Source organism: Rattus norvegicus, chromosome 17, assembly GCF_036323735.1.
Source record: "Rattus norvegicus strain BN/NHsdMcwi chromosome 17, GRCr8, whole genome shotgun sequence".
Taxonomy (NCBI): Eukaryota; Metazoa; Chordata; class Mammalia; order Rodentia; family Muridae; genus Rattus; species Rattus norvegicus.
This window is the reverse complement of record NC_086035.1, coordinates 82,259,618-82,278,321: the sequence shown is the minus strand read 5'-3', so window position 1 is coordinate 82,278,321 and position 18,704 is coordinate 82,259,618. Positions and strand designations below refer to the sequence as shown.

At 41.2% G+C, this 18,704-nt stretch overlaps 1 protein-coding gene across 7 annotated transcripts in view; it reads right to left on the bottom strand.

Annotated features, from left to right (window-relative positions):
- Positions 1-16,019, bottom strand: part of Slc39a12 (solute carrier family 39 member 12) — an 86,672-nt gene extending 70,653 nt beyond the window's left edge. For 5 of the 7 annotated variants that reach the window (XR_005495258.1, XR_005495259.1, XM_039095560.2 and 2 more), the window contains exons 1-4: positions 15,863-16,019; positions 14,760-15,094; positions 6,255-6,536; positions 2,328-2,535 (exon numbers count right to left, since the gene is read on the bottom strand). Coding sequence is in view for 4 of the 7 variants with exons in the window: in XM_039095560.2 (XP_038951488.2) it covers positions 2,328-2,535; positions 6,255-6,536; positions 14,760-15,017 (748 nt within the window). In the remaining 3 variants the exon portion in view is untranslated. 7 annotated transcript variants of the gene reach the window in all.
- Positions 16,020-18,704: the final 2,685 nt, after the last annotated feature.

Genomic DNA, 18,704 nt, shown 5'->3' with positions numbered 1-18,704 from the left:
TAAATGTAAGTACAAAAAGAGGTATGTCATGGAAATAATAAAACACTTCACACAAAAATGCACATATAGGGATAATGAAGTTGAAAGATGTATTATTGGATAGAATGTAAAATGTGTTACAAATGGCATTCCTCCCCAAGCACTGTGGGTGTTCTACAAGGGCCCTTGGTCTATTGTCTACTGTCATCATGTGAAGATGTGCCTTCCTTTACTCCAAGATATACTGTGCATCTCTTAAATTCTATGTGGTTTTTTTTTTCAGAATTCTTCCAATGGAGAGCAAAAGGACCGGAGAGCAGAGAGAAGGCCAGAAGAGAGCATTAGATCATCACTTTATATAAGCTTCATATAATCCCTGTTGACAATTACCAGAAGCTTATGAACCTCATACAAAAGATAACCAAATATTGCCAGTCCTCTGACGGAAGTCAGCAACCACCAAATGGTGCTTTTCAATAAGTAACTGAAAATGAATCAATTTTCCACACACAGCCACCAACACACAGGAAACGGGTGATGCGGGCATTGATGTTAATTCTGAATGCTATCAGCAATCCACAGGCAAGCACCCCTTTACTCCCCCAACAAAATAGTGTGTGATAAAGTAGATAGAATAGTAGAGGCATATATCATTTGTAAAGGAAATGGGAAACCTACCAACATTTTACACTTTATGAATTTTAGATGTAATTTGTCTGTGTGTGTGTGCATGTGTGTTCATCTGTATGAGAATAGGCACACATGTGCATGGCATGCATGTAGAAGTCTACAGTGTCAGTCCTTGCTCTCCAGCTTGTTTGAGACATGAATGGACTCTTGCTCCTGCTATGTGTGCCAGGCTAGCTGGCCCATGAGCTTCTGGGGGATTCTTCTGTCTTCTGCCTGTTTTGCCATAGGAACACTGAGATCGCTGATCTCTATCATGCCTGACTTTATTTAGACATGAGGATCTCAACTTAGCCTCTCATGTTGTCACAGTCAGCATTTTACCCATCTTCCTAGCTCATTGTATAGATCTTATCTGGACCCTGATTCACTGGAAAAAAATAAATCTATTTTTAAAACTCAGGGAAATGTGATCCAACGTTCTCCAATACTGAGGAATGATTACTTTAGGCTGGCATTGTTAACAAGGTTAAAAAGAAAATCCACCTTCAGACACTTAGATTCAGATATTGAAACTTTCAATTCATTTCAGATACTTAGCTTTCAAACAATTTTCCTTATTAAATGCAAGAAAACATACAAAATCAATATTCAGATTTCCTTCCCGGCAGAGCATTTCATCTTGGAGCCATCAAAGGATTTTATCAGAAATGAAATATGTAGCAGTGAATTACTTAAACCACTTTGGCTCCAAGCAGAATGTACCTGCATGCTCTGTACCCACCCAAGAGCTCTCTGGATTCGCACATTAAAGAAACACACAGAACAGCTAATTTTGATATGCCTTAATTAGCTCAATGGTTGGGCACTTCTATACCTTCCCATGGCTAGCAAACACTCCCCTCTGTTATTCCTGAGTTAACATATTTTAAAACCTATATTTCATATCTGCTACCCCAGACTCAATCTGGGAAGTGGCTCTAGGGCTACTTTCCTGGATTCTTATGTGCCAGTGGGCCTTTAAGTTCCACCTTTCTGCTTCCCCATCATGGTGATTCTAGTCTTCTCTCCTCTTTTCTCTCTTATTTTCTTTCTTTGTTTCTTTCTTTCTTTCCTCCTCCTCCTTCCTCTCTCTCTCTCTCTCTCTCTCTCTCTCTCTCTCTCTCTCTCCCTCTCTCCCTCCCTCTCCTTCCCTCCCTTCCTCCATCTATCTCTGTCAGAACTTTGGGAGCCGAATTAAGGTGAAGCATTAGAACTAATTCCCAACAGAAGTAGATGAATACCATATAAGTTACTTCTGCTGAGAGAGAAATGGCTTACTTTTATGATTACATGCAAACTGCTGCAGACCCTCTTGGGCCATTTCAAATAGCATTTTATTATTCCATATTGCTCTGCCATCTCAGGTCCAATGTTATGTATGAAACAGGGAAGAATTTAGTTAGTTCTCAAAGACAAGTTTTTTAAAATCTGTCCATTTGATTCCATATCTACAATTTCTATCCCTACAAAAATGGGCCAAGTTCATGTTTATGCTTCATCAACCAATAGACTTCTGCCCTAAAAGGCCATCTGTGCTCTCTTATTTCATGCCAAGATAAGACAATGTTTTAAACAGACCTGGATAAATTCAGTCAACAAAATATTCTGGCCTTTGTCTTCTGGCACAATTAATCAGACAGATGTGACTTGGAAATGAAATTTCTGAAAAACAATCTTACCAGAGAGGTGGAGGGCATTGGTTCTATTCAGGAAACTGAAAATATATTCTGTAAAGTCATCTGGGGAAGGCGAGTCTTTTCTCCCCAAACAAACTCCTTGGAGCGACAGAGCAATGATGGTGGCAGCCAGCTGAGGAAGCATCTTTTCATCAGCACCATTGCTGCTCTGAATGCCAGATTCCCTCTGTAGAATCTTAGTTTCCATACACTACAGCCAAAAACAAGGAGGAAATATTAACTCCTGGAGTTCCATTGAGGAATCGTATATCGAAAAGAAGATTGGTTTGCCAGAATGATGCCATCATCTACTACATGAAGGGGAACTCAGTTTGGGAAACGGTTGACTTTTCAACCTAACCCCACCCTCCTGCATCTTGGTTATCCACCCTTCCTTATGATTGTACTAAATAGAGCCTTTCTGAAGTGCATGCCCACGCTTACAGCTTTCATCCTTTCTCTTGATGAATTTTCTCCCAGATTCAAGGACTCTTGTAGGCTAGATGACTTTCTGCATCCTAGCATTGATGGAGCACTGGGACCTGCAATGGTTGACCTTAATTGTCAACTTGATGAGGTTCACCATCGCCTGGGAGAAGGGTTTCTAAGTATGCCCATGGGAGAGTGTCTTGATGAGGTCAACTGAGGTAGAAAGAGCCATCCACTGTAGGTGGTGTCACTGCCTAGGCCTGGGATTCTAGGCTTTATAAAAGGGAGAAAGCAGGCTGATGACAAGTATTCATTGCTGTCTTCCTACTGGCTGTGGGACTCAGAGTGACTAAGTGTCTTATGCCCCTTCTGCCTTGACATCCCTGCTTTGGTGGGTTGTACTTTAACTATGAACCAAAAATAAATTTATAGTCCTTAAATTGATCTCATCAAAGTATCTTGTCATAATAATAGAAAAGTAACTAGACACAACCTTTACTTCTGCATCCCCCTTGAACCCAAGCTCAGTGTGTATTCACCACAGTGAATTCTAACATAGCATCTGTGTTCTTTAAACTCATATGGAACATGGGACATGTGGCATTCTTGTGTGCGTACACATTTTTCCTGATGAAATTATGCTCGTCTGACAAGATACAATTTTACCATAAATACTATTGTTGACCTAGTTTACTTACTAAAATAAAATACCCACTTTGTGCCACGCACTGTGGCACACTATCAATGTCCACTATCAATGAGCTAGAGTGAGCTGGTTCATCCAAAGAGGATATAAGTGTGGGTTATTTGTGACAACATTCAATGCTTGTGACTTTGAAGAAGGAATAAAAGCTTGTTGAGTTAATCTCTCTGAAGTCTAGTGGTGGGATTGCCAGGAGTCTATACAGCTGTAGTGGGAATCTGGGGGGCGGGGCAAGGCTAGAAATTAGGAGCTCATGCAAGCTGAGCAAGTGTTCTGCTCTGGGCTACTGTGATCACATTGTTGATAAATTCTGGAAAGTACTTTGAGAGAAAGAACTAAGTTGAGACACAATAGCATGACCTTCACAGTGATGTAAATTTATCATAGACTATAAAAAAGAAATAAAAAGAATGTTGCAGTCCCAAGGTTCTGTTTGAGGATAGAGTGTCTAGTCATTATTTTTGACCCAAGAATTTCTTAAGAGTTCGATCACTACCTATCTTCCAGAAGAGGCAGGGCTAGGATGAGCTATGGACAGATCCATGTGTGTTTACCATAGATCCAGAAAACAGCAGAGAGACCTGCAAAGGCAAGAGCATGGGAACTGATTGAAGACAATGAAACACAGTTTCTTTTGGAGGTGACAGTGAAAGAATGGGGTGACATTTATATTCTGGTCTTGTAGTGTGACTGGATGAGGACACTAAGAAGTTGATTGAGGACCATCTAGAATGACTACTAGGGGCCTGACCTGTGAAAGTCAAGTCCTGGCATTTTAAGAGCTGGGTCTTCTAGGCTGGTGTATAGCATCTATGCTATCTAGAAAAAAAGCATCATTCTGCAGACAGACATCTCCAGCCTTCTGCATAGGCTGGACTGACTGAGTACCTAGGTCATTGTGTATAAATAGACTACAGGAACCATCCAGAAGCCACATACATACATTAGTATCTTTGGGAGATCATTGTGTTAAAGACTAGAAAGGCCTATGACATTAGTATACTTCTTGTTAACTAGATGAAAATGATAGTTTTCTCTGTCCTGTTATTTTATTTTCTATAGATGTTTGATCTTACAAACATTGCAAAGGCTGAACATTGACAATGTGGCATAACTAGAAACCCACTGCTACCCACCATTTGCCTTGAGGTACTGGATTTCCATTTCTATTTAATCTGCATCAAAAGGCAGTAAAGGTGCAGAATGTCTAAAGTTCTTGTGTAATTCAAGCCAATCTAACATCGTGGAGAAATTGCAATGAAGGTGTTACATTTAGGAATGCCTCCTTATTCAAGCTAAAAATTGAATTTTATCAAGAAACCTTTTCCAAAACAAACAAACAAACAACAACAACAACAAAAACAGGGAAACAGGATCACTTTGGCCAAAGATTAATATTCGCAGGATTAGAGGTACCATAAATATCTTTGCAAGGTGTTTAGTAAATATGCTCCTTGTACACCAAATAAGAAGAGACATTAAGCACATTCATAACATGTAGAAAGGGGGTTTGCTAGTTGTTGATCCAGAACAACCTTTGGCTCTTGAACAACAGAATGAGACCAAGAATTAAGTTTGTTTTTGCAAATCAATGACTAATTCAAAAGATTAAAAAAGAGATATGCAACCATTGTTTCATAAAGTATGTTCATATCCCTTCAAATTGTGGAATGGATCCTCAAAGAGCTCTTCTGGAAATCTGACTCAAGATTTATGAGGCACACGGTGTAGCTCAGTGGCAGAGTGCTTGGATTCAATCCCCAATGTTGATGATGATGATGATGATGATGATGATGATGATGATGATGATGGATGTGGTGTATGCATATATGTGTAAATGTGTATGTGGCCTGAGTGTGATCATATGGAAGCCAGAAATCAATGTTAATAATCATCTTCTACCTTTATTTTCTGAAACAGTGTCTGTCAATAAACCTGAACCTTGCCATTTTGGCCAGACTGACTGACCACAAGTCCCAGATAACTGTCTTTTCCTCTCCAACCCCCGAATTATAGGAGTAATTGCAACCCCTGGCTTTGACGTAGGTGCTAGAGACCCAAATGCAGGTGTTTGTGCTGGTGCTTTAAGCATTTTGCCCGCTGAGCCATCTCCCCAACTTCATATGATGATGATGATGATGATGATGATGATGATGATGATGATGATGATGATAAATAACAATAATAATAAACGTTTTGTTCAGATACCTTCGTCTGCTGAAACAGACCATTGTAAACCAGAAAGTAAAAGCATGCTTGAAAGGCCAGCATTCCTAGAATAGTAATGAAGGCAGGTGCCCATGTCTTGAGAATCAGGGCTGGGGATAGATGAGAAACAGCACAGATACACAATGCTAAACAGCACAGTGGCTGCTCCCAGGGGTTGAGTATTGCAAATAACGCTTTTGCAAGTGATCTCGTCAATGAAATCACTAATGATAAATCATCTCTTAAGCTGCTTCCCTCTTCTTCCCTGGCCAGAAGCCATGACAAATGGACGCATGGCCTTCCACCACTCTAGATCATTTCTTGGATGTGGATCAAAAACTTTGAGTCATTGTTATTCAGGAGATGAGAGCTGCCCTGTCACCTGGCCTGCCTACCCACCCACCCACCTAGCTTCTGACTAAAAGTCATCTACCATTTAGTCATTCCATTTCCACATAGACTTTTCGATTATGTTACTATCCTGGAGATAAACCGGAAATACTTATCTCTCTTAGAAATTCACCCATGTCCTAGGAATAAGTGGCAAAACTAAGACCAAGCCTACACCTCAGCTATTCCTCACTTCTTACCGGACTAGTGGAGGTGCCAAAGTACTTCCTGGTGGAAGCCAAGATGTCATCAGTCTCCTTCTCTGAGAGGAAATAGGAGTCTTCATCCTGCCTGAGGCTGAGAAGGCTGTGCAGGTAGAACTCATATTCTCTGTTGCTCATGTTGAGTTTGGAAGAGCAGATCTCTTCCTGATGAATGATGTAATAGAGGAGGAGGAGAGAAACTCTCTGGACCACCTCCTCTCTCAACTCATCCTCCAAATCTCCCCCAGCTGTGAGTGATAGTGCATCTGGTTCCAAACACTGTAGGGGGTGGTAAGGAAGAAAGAAGACAAAGGCAAGCTTTAGACAAGACTCTGAACTATTACCCATGCAAGGTTTCAAGTGCCTATGCCTTGTGAGTACAGGGCAAAGCAGTCACTGTAGCTACCTTCATGTGAGAGTGAGTCATGGTGAGACTTTTCTTTGACCACCATCTCTTCCTGGGGACCCTTTTTGTAAAAGGGGACTCTGTGTCCTCAAAATGTTGATTTGCTCTTTTGTATAAAACCAGTCAATTCCTTGGCTTTTAAAATGATGTCCCATTTGACACAGCATCCTTTGTCTGACTCTTGCCTGTACTCACTTCTGACTCATCTCAGCCTTTCTCTCTAAACTTCTGTTCTTGTAGTTTTATTTCTTTGATGTTCCATCAAGCTCTTTGCACAATCTCCTTGCTCTCAATTTTCAGGTCTTAAAATGTCACTCTTTGCCAGATGTGATGGTGTATATACCTTTAATCCCAGCATTCAGAAGACAGAGGCCGGCAGATTTCTGTGAGTTCGAGGCCACCCTGACCTACAAAGCAACTTCCAGGACATCAGGACAGTTGCAGAGAGCAACCCCTTCTCAAACATACAAATGAATGAACAAACAAATGTTACTCTTTAGGGAGGCCTACCCCAAGGCCAGGATACCTTACTTCAAAAAAGTCACATATATCAAGTCTTTATTCAATAGTCACTTGTAGCTATAGTTATCATGATGGATAGCACATCTCTAGAATTGCAATTTCTTCACAGCACTATATTATACAACTATTTTGTTGACCTGACTATGTATTTTGTTTCCCACCAACAAGAACAAGTGTTTATCTGGTCATGTTTCCAGGTCTTACTTACCCTCAGCATGTGACACAGAACCCAATACTAAGGATCTAATAAAGATGCAGTGACCTATCCTCCCTTCTCCCTGGGCCTCTTCTATCCTTGCCTAAAAGAGTTGCCAAATGTTTCCCTGGAAGAAATCAGACCATACCATCGTCAAAATATATCACTTTTGCATGTAGACAATTTTGAGTCGAAAGCAACTGGGAAACAGTAAATATGGAAGTGCTCTCTGCATTCCCCCTTTCTTTCTAAAGGTGAAGACTAAATTTCCATTGAGAAATGTGTCCTTTATGTACCAAGAACAGAACATTCTTAACTCAGGGAACTGATATAATTCTACTAATCTGCATAGTCTTTACCAAATCACTCCACACACACATACACACACACACACACACACACACACACACACGCACAATCTATGATTTAGGGTCCTTTGTATATTTTCCTAGTGAGTTCTCACAATTTACTACCCTGAGCCATTTTTTCTCTTGTCACGTCTCCACATTTAATTGTTGTTGTTGTTGTTGTTGATATTGCTATTGTTGTTGTTGCTGCTGTTGTTAATATAGAATATATGCCCTACTCCTTAAGGAGCATTCTTGTTTTTTTTTTTAAGTAAATGTCTTTACCACATAAAGTATCAATACAAACAAAACTTACATACTTTTCTCCTCCTAATCTGACTTTTTCCCTGTTAAGGTCACTGATCTAGTCTCAGAACCCTTTGAGGCTGAATAGAAAGACTTTTCTACGCTATACTCTGACACACTGTTTCATAAGCCACAGACAGATGTAGATTCTCTGCTTTGAGATGGTCACATGACAAAATGTTCAAAGCAGCATCATTGGACAGTGAAGAAATGACAGGGATTCTGGCTGAAAAAGTTTCCTCAGCAAAAAGTCTACTCTTCAGGGAGAGTTAGGTAGCTTTCTCAGTATCTGGGAAGCAGCTCTGTTGCGTAGCTACAGCCTTAGGCTGAAGCATGAGGTGACATCTGTCTCAAGTTTCAGGGAAGTTCACCCTACTGTGGGGATAATTACCCCAGGGTCTTTTAATATGTTATCTGAGATATACGTTTGGGAAGTTCTAGTAACATAACCGCTGTGTGACATGCTGGGCAATAGATGGTGCATGCTATACCCATCAGGAAGAAACTACAGACATCCATCTTCAAAACAGAGCATAAAGATGTTCTTCCTGAAGCCGCTTACACTGTAGACCTCATCTTTCCAATTCAACTTCCGGGAACACACAGAGGTCACATGAACTCCACTCTGAAGCCACCACAAACCTTTTGCATTCCATATGTAGCCCCCTTCCTTCATACACTTGGAAGTGATGAGGCTGAAAGTAAGACACAAGTAGAAGCTGGGTGGAAACTATCCTAATTAAACCATTCTGTGTACTAAATTACCTACACTACACATAATGCTACTTAGGATTTACTGACAAAGCTCTACCCAACACCATGCTGAGCATGTCATACTCTCAGATATTCCTCAGAATGGAATCTAACTAATGCTGGAAAATATAGCTTTGGGTGGCTTCCAACTCACAGAGTTCCACCTGGCTCTGCCTCACACATGGTAATTTTTTAATGGTGGAAATTCCATTCTGCAATTTTTAATTGACAAAAATATTCTCAATTTCTTTAATAATCCTCTAAACATAGCCACATGGTGCAAGGCATTTGGAATACTAATCGTTCCATTATTTAATGTTTAATAAGTTAGTAGATAAATTTGTATTCAATATGAAAGGATATTGAACTGAATCAAATATGAATCAATTCTCTTTTATGAAAATGGTTTGCCCATAGTGTAACTTATAACCAAATCTAAAAGATGCTAAGTTCCTCACTTAAGGCCACACACAGCTAGTAGTTGTTAGCTACAAACATTAAATTCTTCAATGAATTATTTTCTGTCTTTCCTATTTGGTAGGAAGAGAGGAGAGAGGTAAGAAGATGGGTAAGAGACTAATGTCAGTGACGAGAATAAAATGGTGGAGAAGGCTAAGTGAGCATCTTGGGGCAAGGCAGTTGTTGCCCTGAGGTAGACCAGTAAAATGTTATTAGAGACACTGGGTCTAGGAAGTGCATGAAGCCACCATATTAATCACATGTTGTCATGTCAGCAGACATACAGGAGTGCACATAACCCCCTCTGCATACTATATGGTATCCCTGAGACTCCTGTCCATTCCTTCCTAATGTTTAATAGAGGGTACAGAGCATGGGGTGTCAGAGAATAGAACATGAATTGTAACTGCACAGACAGGTTAGTTCAAAGCGTATGACAAGGAAGATAAAGTTAGCTTTGTCCTAACTTTAAAAACTTCAAACCAGTTCTTGAAGTGTCTTGTTTTGTGTGACCAGACTTAGTCACACCAAACAGGAGTCACCTAGTTTTTGCCTGAATCTTTGGATGCTTGATGACATAAAATATAACTCTGAATCAAATAAGCTAAAACATTTTGGTTTTTATATATATTTGAATCTTGAAGTTACAGAGGCCAATGCCTTGAAAGCTATAGAAAGCCTAAGAAAGAAGAAAATAAGAATTCTTCCTCTTAGACAACTAGTATTGGTGATGGGAAGAAGGGGACTGAAAACCTGCAATTCATCACCACTCAATTTAGCTTTGGGAATGACGTTTTTAGCAGTTGTCACAGTTGTGTATGGAAGAGGGTGTTTAACAAAATTTCGAAAATGTTGCCTTCTCATGAGAATCAAAGTCTATTCAAGCACACAGTCAGGTGAAGATATTCTTTGTTAAAGAAGAAAAGCTTCACTCAGGAATAAATCCTCCAGGGTCCCTTTAGATTTGTCAGGTGGAAGCATAGGGTTTACGGGGAGGAAGCAGACACAAATACAGAGAATTCGTTTTTGTGTTTTTTTTTAAGACTCCATAAGGAAATGAAGTTAAGGGAAAGATTAATTAAACTACAAGCAAGGGCTCATCTTACAGGCTAACTGGTCTACCCAGGTCTTGGTGGCAATTATACATCACTCCCTAAAGTCAAGTCAAATTAGTTCCTTCTAATACATAATTCAGCTTTTCATATTCTAGATGAGTACTACAGTCACAAAGAGCACATGATAGTTGTCTGTATCCACAGCAGAAAGACAGTGAAATATGACAGGCTCAGACTGATAAGTACAATATTGATATCTTGTTGCCTCTATCTATCTGTCTGTCTATCTATCTATCTATCTATCTATCTATCTACCTACCTATTTATCTCTGTCTTCCTATCTACCATCTACCTATCATCTATGTCTTTCTTTTTGTTTTGTTATATATATATATATATGTATGTACATATGTGTGTATGTATGTATGTATGAATGAGTGTATAGATGACATGAAAGTGGAAGGGGCTTCTGTAGGAAAGAGAAAATAGCTAGTGGGTGAAGTAATGCTAGACAGAGAGTGTACTGGTAAGAAACAAGTATAGTCAAGTATATGTTACATTTAAATACAACTCCTTGTGAAACCTACTCTGTACAAAGGATATATGCTGACAAACAAGAAAGCTTTACAGCTGGAGAAATATCTCAGCAGTTATAAGCACTGGCTGTTCTTCCAGAGAACATGTTTGGATGGATTCCCAGCACCATGGGGCAGTTCACAACTGTCTGTGACTTCAGTCCAGGGGACATTAGATCCTCAACCAGCATCTGTGGACATTGCACACATGTATGCACAGACATGCATGCAGATAAAATACCCATACAGATGAAAAATAAAAACAAATAAATCTTTTTAAAAAGAAAAAAACAGTTGCAAGAAAAGTTTACAAGTTTAAAACCCGATGTTTAACTTTTGCTTTAGAAGTAATGGTAAATGTATTGTCTCTTTCAAATCCCTAAACCCTTTCCAAGGTATCTTTTCAAATGGGAATTGTTTCTCTTCCTTTCTCAGCCATAAACCTTGAAGGGTGGTGGGTGGTGGAAGGGATGCACTAGAACTATGGCTTTTCTGGGTCACAGAAATAATAGTCCTAAGTGAGTGAGTTTATATGAATTAATCAGATACATACATGAAAGTTACAGCAAGTGAGTCTGGGGTGGGACCAATTGTAGACTAAAATCAGTTTCTTAAAACAGTGGTCATGATCTTGAAAGGATCTGAAAACTACCTGAAATTTTCAGTTAAAATCCTACCCATCTAAGTAAGACAGATGAAGGGGGGAATGTCTGGAGATGTGTTGCGAAGGAATGTTGTTGTTCCAGATCCCTGGAAAAGGATCGTGCATAGCCTTGAAGAACAGGGACAATAAGGGACTGAAGGCCTTGTGATCTCCACTTACCAGCACATGCATCGGTATCCACGTGATCCTATAGAGTTATCCCAGAAAAGACCCATTACCACTGATTAAAAATTGAAAAAAGAGGATCAATAGGCCTCAATGGCTAGACGTTTCCCAACTAGAGGTATTTTCCCTCCTGGAAGCTATGCAGACTCCTGAATCCCACTATGAGTGGGTTAATTCTATAGGGGGTTACTTATGTTAATAGAGACTGGAGGAGAAAAACCACTGACTCAAATCACCATGGAAGGCAGCAATTGATCAGAGCAAGGTTTTTTGTTTATTTTATTTTATTTTAGTTTAGTTTAGTTTTTGTCCTTTTGTTTTGTTTTGTTGTTGTTCATATACTAGGGCTGCCTTCCTACTAAGGCGGGGATTGAGAGGTCAGCCTTGGACGTGAGGAAGACAAGGCCTTTAAAGAGCTCAGGGTAGAGAGTTTCCAAATGGAAGATTTGGTGGGCAAAACAGTCGAGATGACAGAATGCAGGAGCAGAACGTAAATGTAACAAGTCAGTTCCTCCTGAAACAAAGGTAGGGTCACAAGATACAAAGTTTTGAAACAAAGACATGCTTGCTGTTTCCTGGAACAGGCAGTGCAGAACCACTTGTAGTTAAGGTTACAGGTGGGGCAGAGCACAATCCTTGAGGAACAGAGGTTTAATTACAAACAGGAATGAGCCCAGTTCGTCTTTACTATAAAATAGCCTTTAAGCCTAAAATGGAGGCAGGTTGGTTCTTCATTTAATCACTGTGCAAATCCATTAAGACTCCATCCAGGGCCTGGGAATACAGAGCAGCTGCCAGTGCTCTTGTCTATCATGCATAGAACCCTAGGTTCAATTCCCAGAACTCAAAAACAGAAAACATTCCAAGTATTCTTACAAAGAGAGGGGGGAGGCAGGGAGAGAGGGAGGGAGTAAGGGAAGGAGAGAGAGAGAGGGAGAGAGAGAGAGCCAGAGTCAGGACCAAACTGTTCATTTTTTTAAACTACAACTCGAATGACTTTTTTTTTTAAAAAATACCCCATGTTCTCAGATTCCTCATATTGATTTGTTTTCTAATTCCGTTTTGCATGTTTTTCCTCCTCACGAATTCGGTAGCACCACCTCAGTCTTTCTTTCCCCAGACACTGAGAGACACGAACCCACTCCTTCCTCTCCTGGTTTCCCACAGAATATCTAACATGAGCATGTCCTGTCAACAATATGTCTTAAATTAAGGAACAGACTCAACAACAAAGCCAAACCCCGTGGTTTCCTCCAGAACCCAAACGTCTGTGCAACTGGATGACCTTTCTCCTGACTGACTTTACATGAAGGATAGGAAAATGTTTCTTAGGTGTTTTACAAAAGGAATATTCAGGAGAGCCAAGCCTTCTCCTATCAGTTTCCCTTCTCCTCAGTTTCCCAGAGCAAGAGAGTGAGCAGTCCCAGGATGCACTACTCTTAGACTGAGCACTTCCAAGCCTGGGAACAGATATAATTCAAGTAGAAGCTAAACACCCTAAACCCTTGATAATGTCACTAAAAACAACATAAAACACCCCCTGCCTCCTCTTCAGCTCCAAACATGGAGAACAGTCTTGCCTGTTTATGTTCACCCAGCAAAACTAATATTCAGCCAGCCTTAATAAGGCACTCCGTGTCATTAAAGGAGACCGTGGCCCTGCAGCAGATTCTCAGCGGAAATTAATAAGATCTGACTCCTGGTTATTTCCAATGGGATGTCTGTTGTTACTATCTATATCTATTAATGTCGTCACAGACGCTGCCTATTATAACACATCTCCTCTGGGAACCATTGGGTGTTTTAATAATTATGGTGTTATTTATCATTCGCAAAGAGCAGAGAAAAAATTCTATCTGTGCAAGGCCTTTTCAGTCACAGGAAGAGCAAAGCCAGGAACCATTTGGCCAGGAAATGCACACCCTCACCCCATCCTCAGCCCACAGCTCTGCAGGACTGAGAGAGTCTGTCAGATTGACTCTGGAAGCAGCCATGCCCTTCTGTTGACTACAGATGCTTTCATTTATCTACAAATATATATTTTTTTCCTTTCAAACCTCATCGATCTGGGCTGGGCAGTTGTTTTAAGACCCAGGTTCTCCTCCACAGTGATAGACCTCCTCCAGGGACCCCAAACACCCACAGTGGAACCTGATGGACCTTGTCCTACAACAACCAAACCCTGGGATTAGCAGTCCCCCCAGTTTCATGCTAAAGCAACCTGGAGAGGTTGCAAGGGCGGAGGGTGGATTTAAAGGGACAAGGAGAGATGACAGACTTGGGTCCATAATGAGAAATTCACAAAGAATCAATAAAAAAATGAGGGAGGGGGAGGGAGGGAGAGAGAACTAAACATCATCAACAACATAACTATAGGATTCAGCCTGGGAAGGAGGAAGCCTTTAATCCAGTAACTATGTAAGCTGCACAACTGATTCTGGTGAGGAGACAGGGTAGGGCTCACTTGTCAGGTCAGGAGAAGGAAAGCTGTGGGGAAGGTTGTGGAGTAAGTGTCCGGAGTCTTGGGAACAGATTTAACTCTAAATGCTGCATTTCTCTCCTGCAGCTCTGATTGCTTGCTGATAATGATTATCAAGGCATTTTCTCAGGGCCACACAAACATTAAAAAAAAAACAAAACACTACCTGGTACCTAGGAATGAACATCTGGGAACTGAATGTTAGACAAATATCAGGATGCTATGATTGGCTCGTGGAAGATCAATACCCTCTGTCTAACATCATCCATGGTCAAAAATAAAGAAGGATCTCAGAGAAGCAGAAAGGAGGAAGGGCCAAGTATTCATCAGCGAGCCAGTGCCCCTAAAGTAGCAGAGAGGCTCTGGAAAGCTCAAACGCTATTTTCCCAAGGGGGGAAAATCCCTTGTGAATGGGCTGTTGTCGGGCAGATATGGGGCATTATCGAGACACACTTCACTTCCTGCTTGCATGTGAGCATTGCATGTCATTTCGCTGTGATAAAAATGATCTCTGTGCAATCCATCATTCCCTTTGGAGAGAGTCTTAGTACCCGACCCCACATTATTTCACTAACCAGCTTGCAATCTTCTTGTGTCCCGTCTGTTCTCTGTGGACACCCAGTCCTCTCCAACAGAATCTTGATGAGACTTTGTGGATGGTTGAGGGACCTGTCGTCACCAGCAGAGAGGACTCTCAGAACTTCTAACAGGCTGTGGCTCCCAACTCTGCTGTTATCCTGAGTGAGGGCTTTGCTGGTCTCAGTAGAGGAAGCAAGGCTGAAGGAGTGGGACACTAGGACCACCCATACTGAGAGCTCTGTCCAGAAGCACATATCCACTCTCTGGCTGGAGTTGCCCTGGGGGTGAGTGGGAGGCTTTGCGTAGGATAAACTTATAACCAGAGGGGTTCCTGTGGTAGAAAGGGAAAAAATAAAGACTTCAATTACTGTGCATGAACATGTCTGAAATGACTCACTAATTGGGTGCCTGAGCCGATTGGCAACAACAGGGGGTCTGGATGCAGCTTGTAACTCCAAAAGACCAGGAAGGAAAGTCCCACTTCACAGTGGCCAGGAAGATATACCTACACTAATCAGTCAAATGGTAGAAAAAAAAAAAGAGGGTACACTCTCCTTGTCTGCAGCCAATGCCCCGGAACCAGAGTGAGCTGCAACACCGATAAAATTCTGTGTAGTCAGTGGAGAAAATTAAAGAGAAAAAGACTTCTAATGCATTTTCAATATCACACCGAGTTAGAAGCCTTTGAAGAGGACAATGTCCTAGAGAAAAATAGTTACATTCAAGAAACACTAGTTAGTCTTTAGCTCAATAAAACCATCCACCAAGACACTGGAGAATGAACTATCTCCAAAAACTTCCAAGACCCCAGAGGGATCATAAATCCACCTACACGATAGTCTCTGAAGAGACAGGAAATCATTGTAGAGTCCATCAGAATTCAGGAAGAAAACGAAGTCTTGAATCAATTGTTTAAGAAGTGCAAAATGCTAACAGCATCTCGCTCAAGTATCCAGAGATGAGCCAATAATGACCCCCAGGGTAGTGACAAGATCCTGAGGTTATATTTATGGTTTAAACAACAGCCTCAGACTCTTATGTTAGCATTTTAAAAGGAGACAAGGTAGGTAGCACAGACCTTTCTAAACCCAGCACTTACCTCAAGAAAGAGAAATGGTTATTTATCTCGAGCCTCCTTGGGCCTTTAAATTTCTGAGAGCATTTTGTGGTCCCCCAGTTCTCCGTTTTAAAATTCCTTGACTGTGTGTGCTGGGAGCTGGAGAGGATTATCTCAGCCCAGAGACATTTCTAGTTGCTATGGAGAGAGCTGCTCAGAGGTAAAAATGAAGGTGGAGAAAAGCAGACAGTTGCTGGCTGACAGATTTGCAGGATAACCGAATAAATGTGGTTGAGGAATTATTCTTTTATATCAACATTTAGCACAGCATTTTAAAATTATCTATAGTCATTTGCCTTCCAAGGAACAGAATCTAGGTCAAAAAATAAATAAAATAGAATTCTACCTTGCAAAGTGAAAGGGATTAGTGTTAGAGAAGGCATTTTCCTGAACAGCAGATTACTGTTTAACCCTGGCTTAAACCAAGAGTTGCCAGAAAGATTGGCCCTTTAAAACTTGGTTTCACAACTTGAAAATATTGAAACGATGTAAGGACTTTATAAATAATGGTTTAAACTAAAAGTGCATATTGAAGGAACACTTTTTTTTTTTTTACCTAAGAAGTCAGTAGATACAAATGGGGCACCTGTACCAATCACTCATTGGGTATGGAAACTGGACTCAGCCAGTTGAGATAACCAGGGTTCAATTTAACTACCCATTGTGTGCATGGTTTTGTCTCAAATGTCAAAGAAAGGGAATTGGCTTTTTTCTCATAAGCACCATGGTGACAGTGATTGGAGATAAAGGCCAGACTCACTCAAAAAGCAAGGAATTAGACCACAGTTAAGACTTTCAAACTGAAGGTTGAACAAGGGCTGAGTAACCAGGAGGCTTTGGACTTTGGACTACAGGACACTGGACCAAAACTCCTTAAAGGCATGTGTTCATTACCTGTGTCCACCCTCCATGTAAAAGGACTGGGTTATGCAGTATCAAGAGCTTGGTTGAAAGGCCACTAAAGAAACAATAGTTCACTGCTTGTACAACAATCTCCTCCTTACTCAGTCCCGTTACAAAGAACAGAACAGATCATCAAATTCATTCAACTCCCACAGTATAACTCGTCCCATTACTCCAAGACTAGTTTCTGCTGTGCTCTGATCACTGCTCTCAAGACTACAGTCCCGCCAGGCACTTTCACCCATTCCCTAGTTCCCTTCAGCCAGTGTCCAGCCTGAAAATGCTACATGGTTTCAAGTTCTCTGACTGGGGGTCCAGCTTACACCTTTGTGCTCACGCTGCCTGCTTCTCTAGCAAGTCTAAAATGAATCTTTCCGAATGCGTTTCCATTTTCAATCCAGACTAATTTCCAGGAAGAAAACTTCATGGGTTTGCTAACTCCAAAACAAAGGAGCTGATCTACTTTTGATGGAAATATGTGAGATATTTGGCTCACATTTGGAACCCATCTCACCTGATGCAGCCTTTCCTAATTTATAGATGCTCATTTGTACCTTGTCTAATTTATATGTACAAGTTTATTTATGTGATGGCTTGTATATGCTTGGCCCAGGGAGTGGCACAATTAGGAGGTGTAGCTTATTGGAGTAGGTGTGTCACTGTGGGCGTGGGTTTTATTACCTTCGTCCTAGCTGCCTGGAAGCCAGTTTTCTGCTAGCTACCTCAAGAACAAGAGGTGGAACCCGCAGCTCCTCCAGTCCTGTGTCTGCCTAGACGCTGCCATGTTCCTGCCTGGATGTTAATGGACTGAACCTCTGAACCTGTAATCCAGCCCCACTTAGATGTCATCCTTATGAGAGCTGGCTTGGTCATGGTGTGTGTTCACAGAAGCTACTGTGGAAATGGGGGACTGAGTCTGGTTGATTACTTTATCTTGAAGCCTGGTTATTTGCTTTCTCATATGTCTTGAGCTTCCAATGTCTGCCATACAGTATATTTCCATGTGTCTTACAACAAGAAAGAATGTAAAGGAACCTGCTAAAATAGAAGAGACCAGTGATTTAAGATGAGACTCAAACAAGGCTGAGATATCTAGTCCTGGGGTTCCATGTAGGCATCCAAGTGAGCCTCTGTGGGTTCTGAGTCTCACTTCTGTAATAATCTTGGGTTTACATATTTATTATGACGGATTTTAAGGCATAGAGATATATTGAGACTCCAGATAATTCACATATGTGTGCATTTTGATCCAATACCATGGCAGAAGATGCTGTTCTTCCTGGATTCCCAGTTGTCCCTAAGGAGCTATCTCTGGCAATAATCTGTGATCCCACGGCTTCTAGGCCACTTTCCTCATATTTACTCTGTGTTGCCTACTTCTCTCTTTACAAACACTAGCCCTTCTATCTAGATGGCACTTGTGACACTGTCTCTTAAGTTGTTTTAGCCTCTGTTTACTTACTCTGTAAGTAGGATGCCTGCTTTAGCTTCTATCACGGAACACCAGTTACATGTTCAAAACTCCTTACAGTACTATTCAGAAATGCTCAACACCACACAGCCAGTGATCAGCTCCCGAAATCTAAAGCCGTCTGCACCAGAGTTAGAACAGACCCTGCCAAGCAACTGTTCCTTGCCATGAGACCCATGGCTTGTTTGTCTCTTTAAGATTTGTTTATTTTTATTGTGTGTGTGTGTGTGTGTGTGTGTGTGTGTGTGTGTGTGTGTGTGTGTGTGTGTGTGTGTGCGTGCGTGCGTGCGTGCGTGCGTGCGTGCGTGCGCGCGGGTCCCTGAGTCTATGTATGTGAACCACATAATGCAGGTAACCACAGAGGCCAGCAGAGGGCACCATATCGCCCAGACCTGGAGTTGCAGGCTGTTGTGAGCCACCAAGTTTGAGTGCCGGAGCCCAACTCAGGGT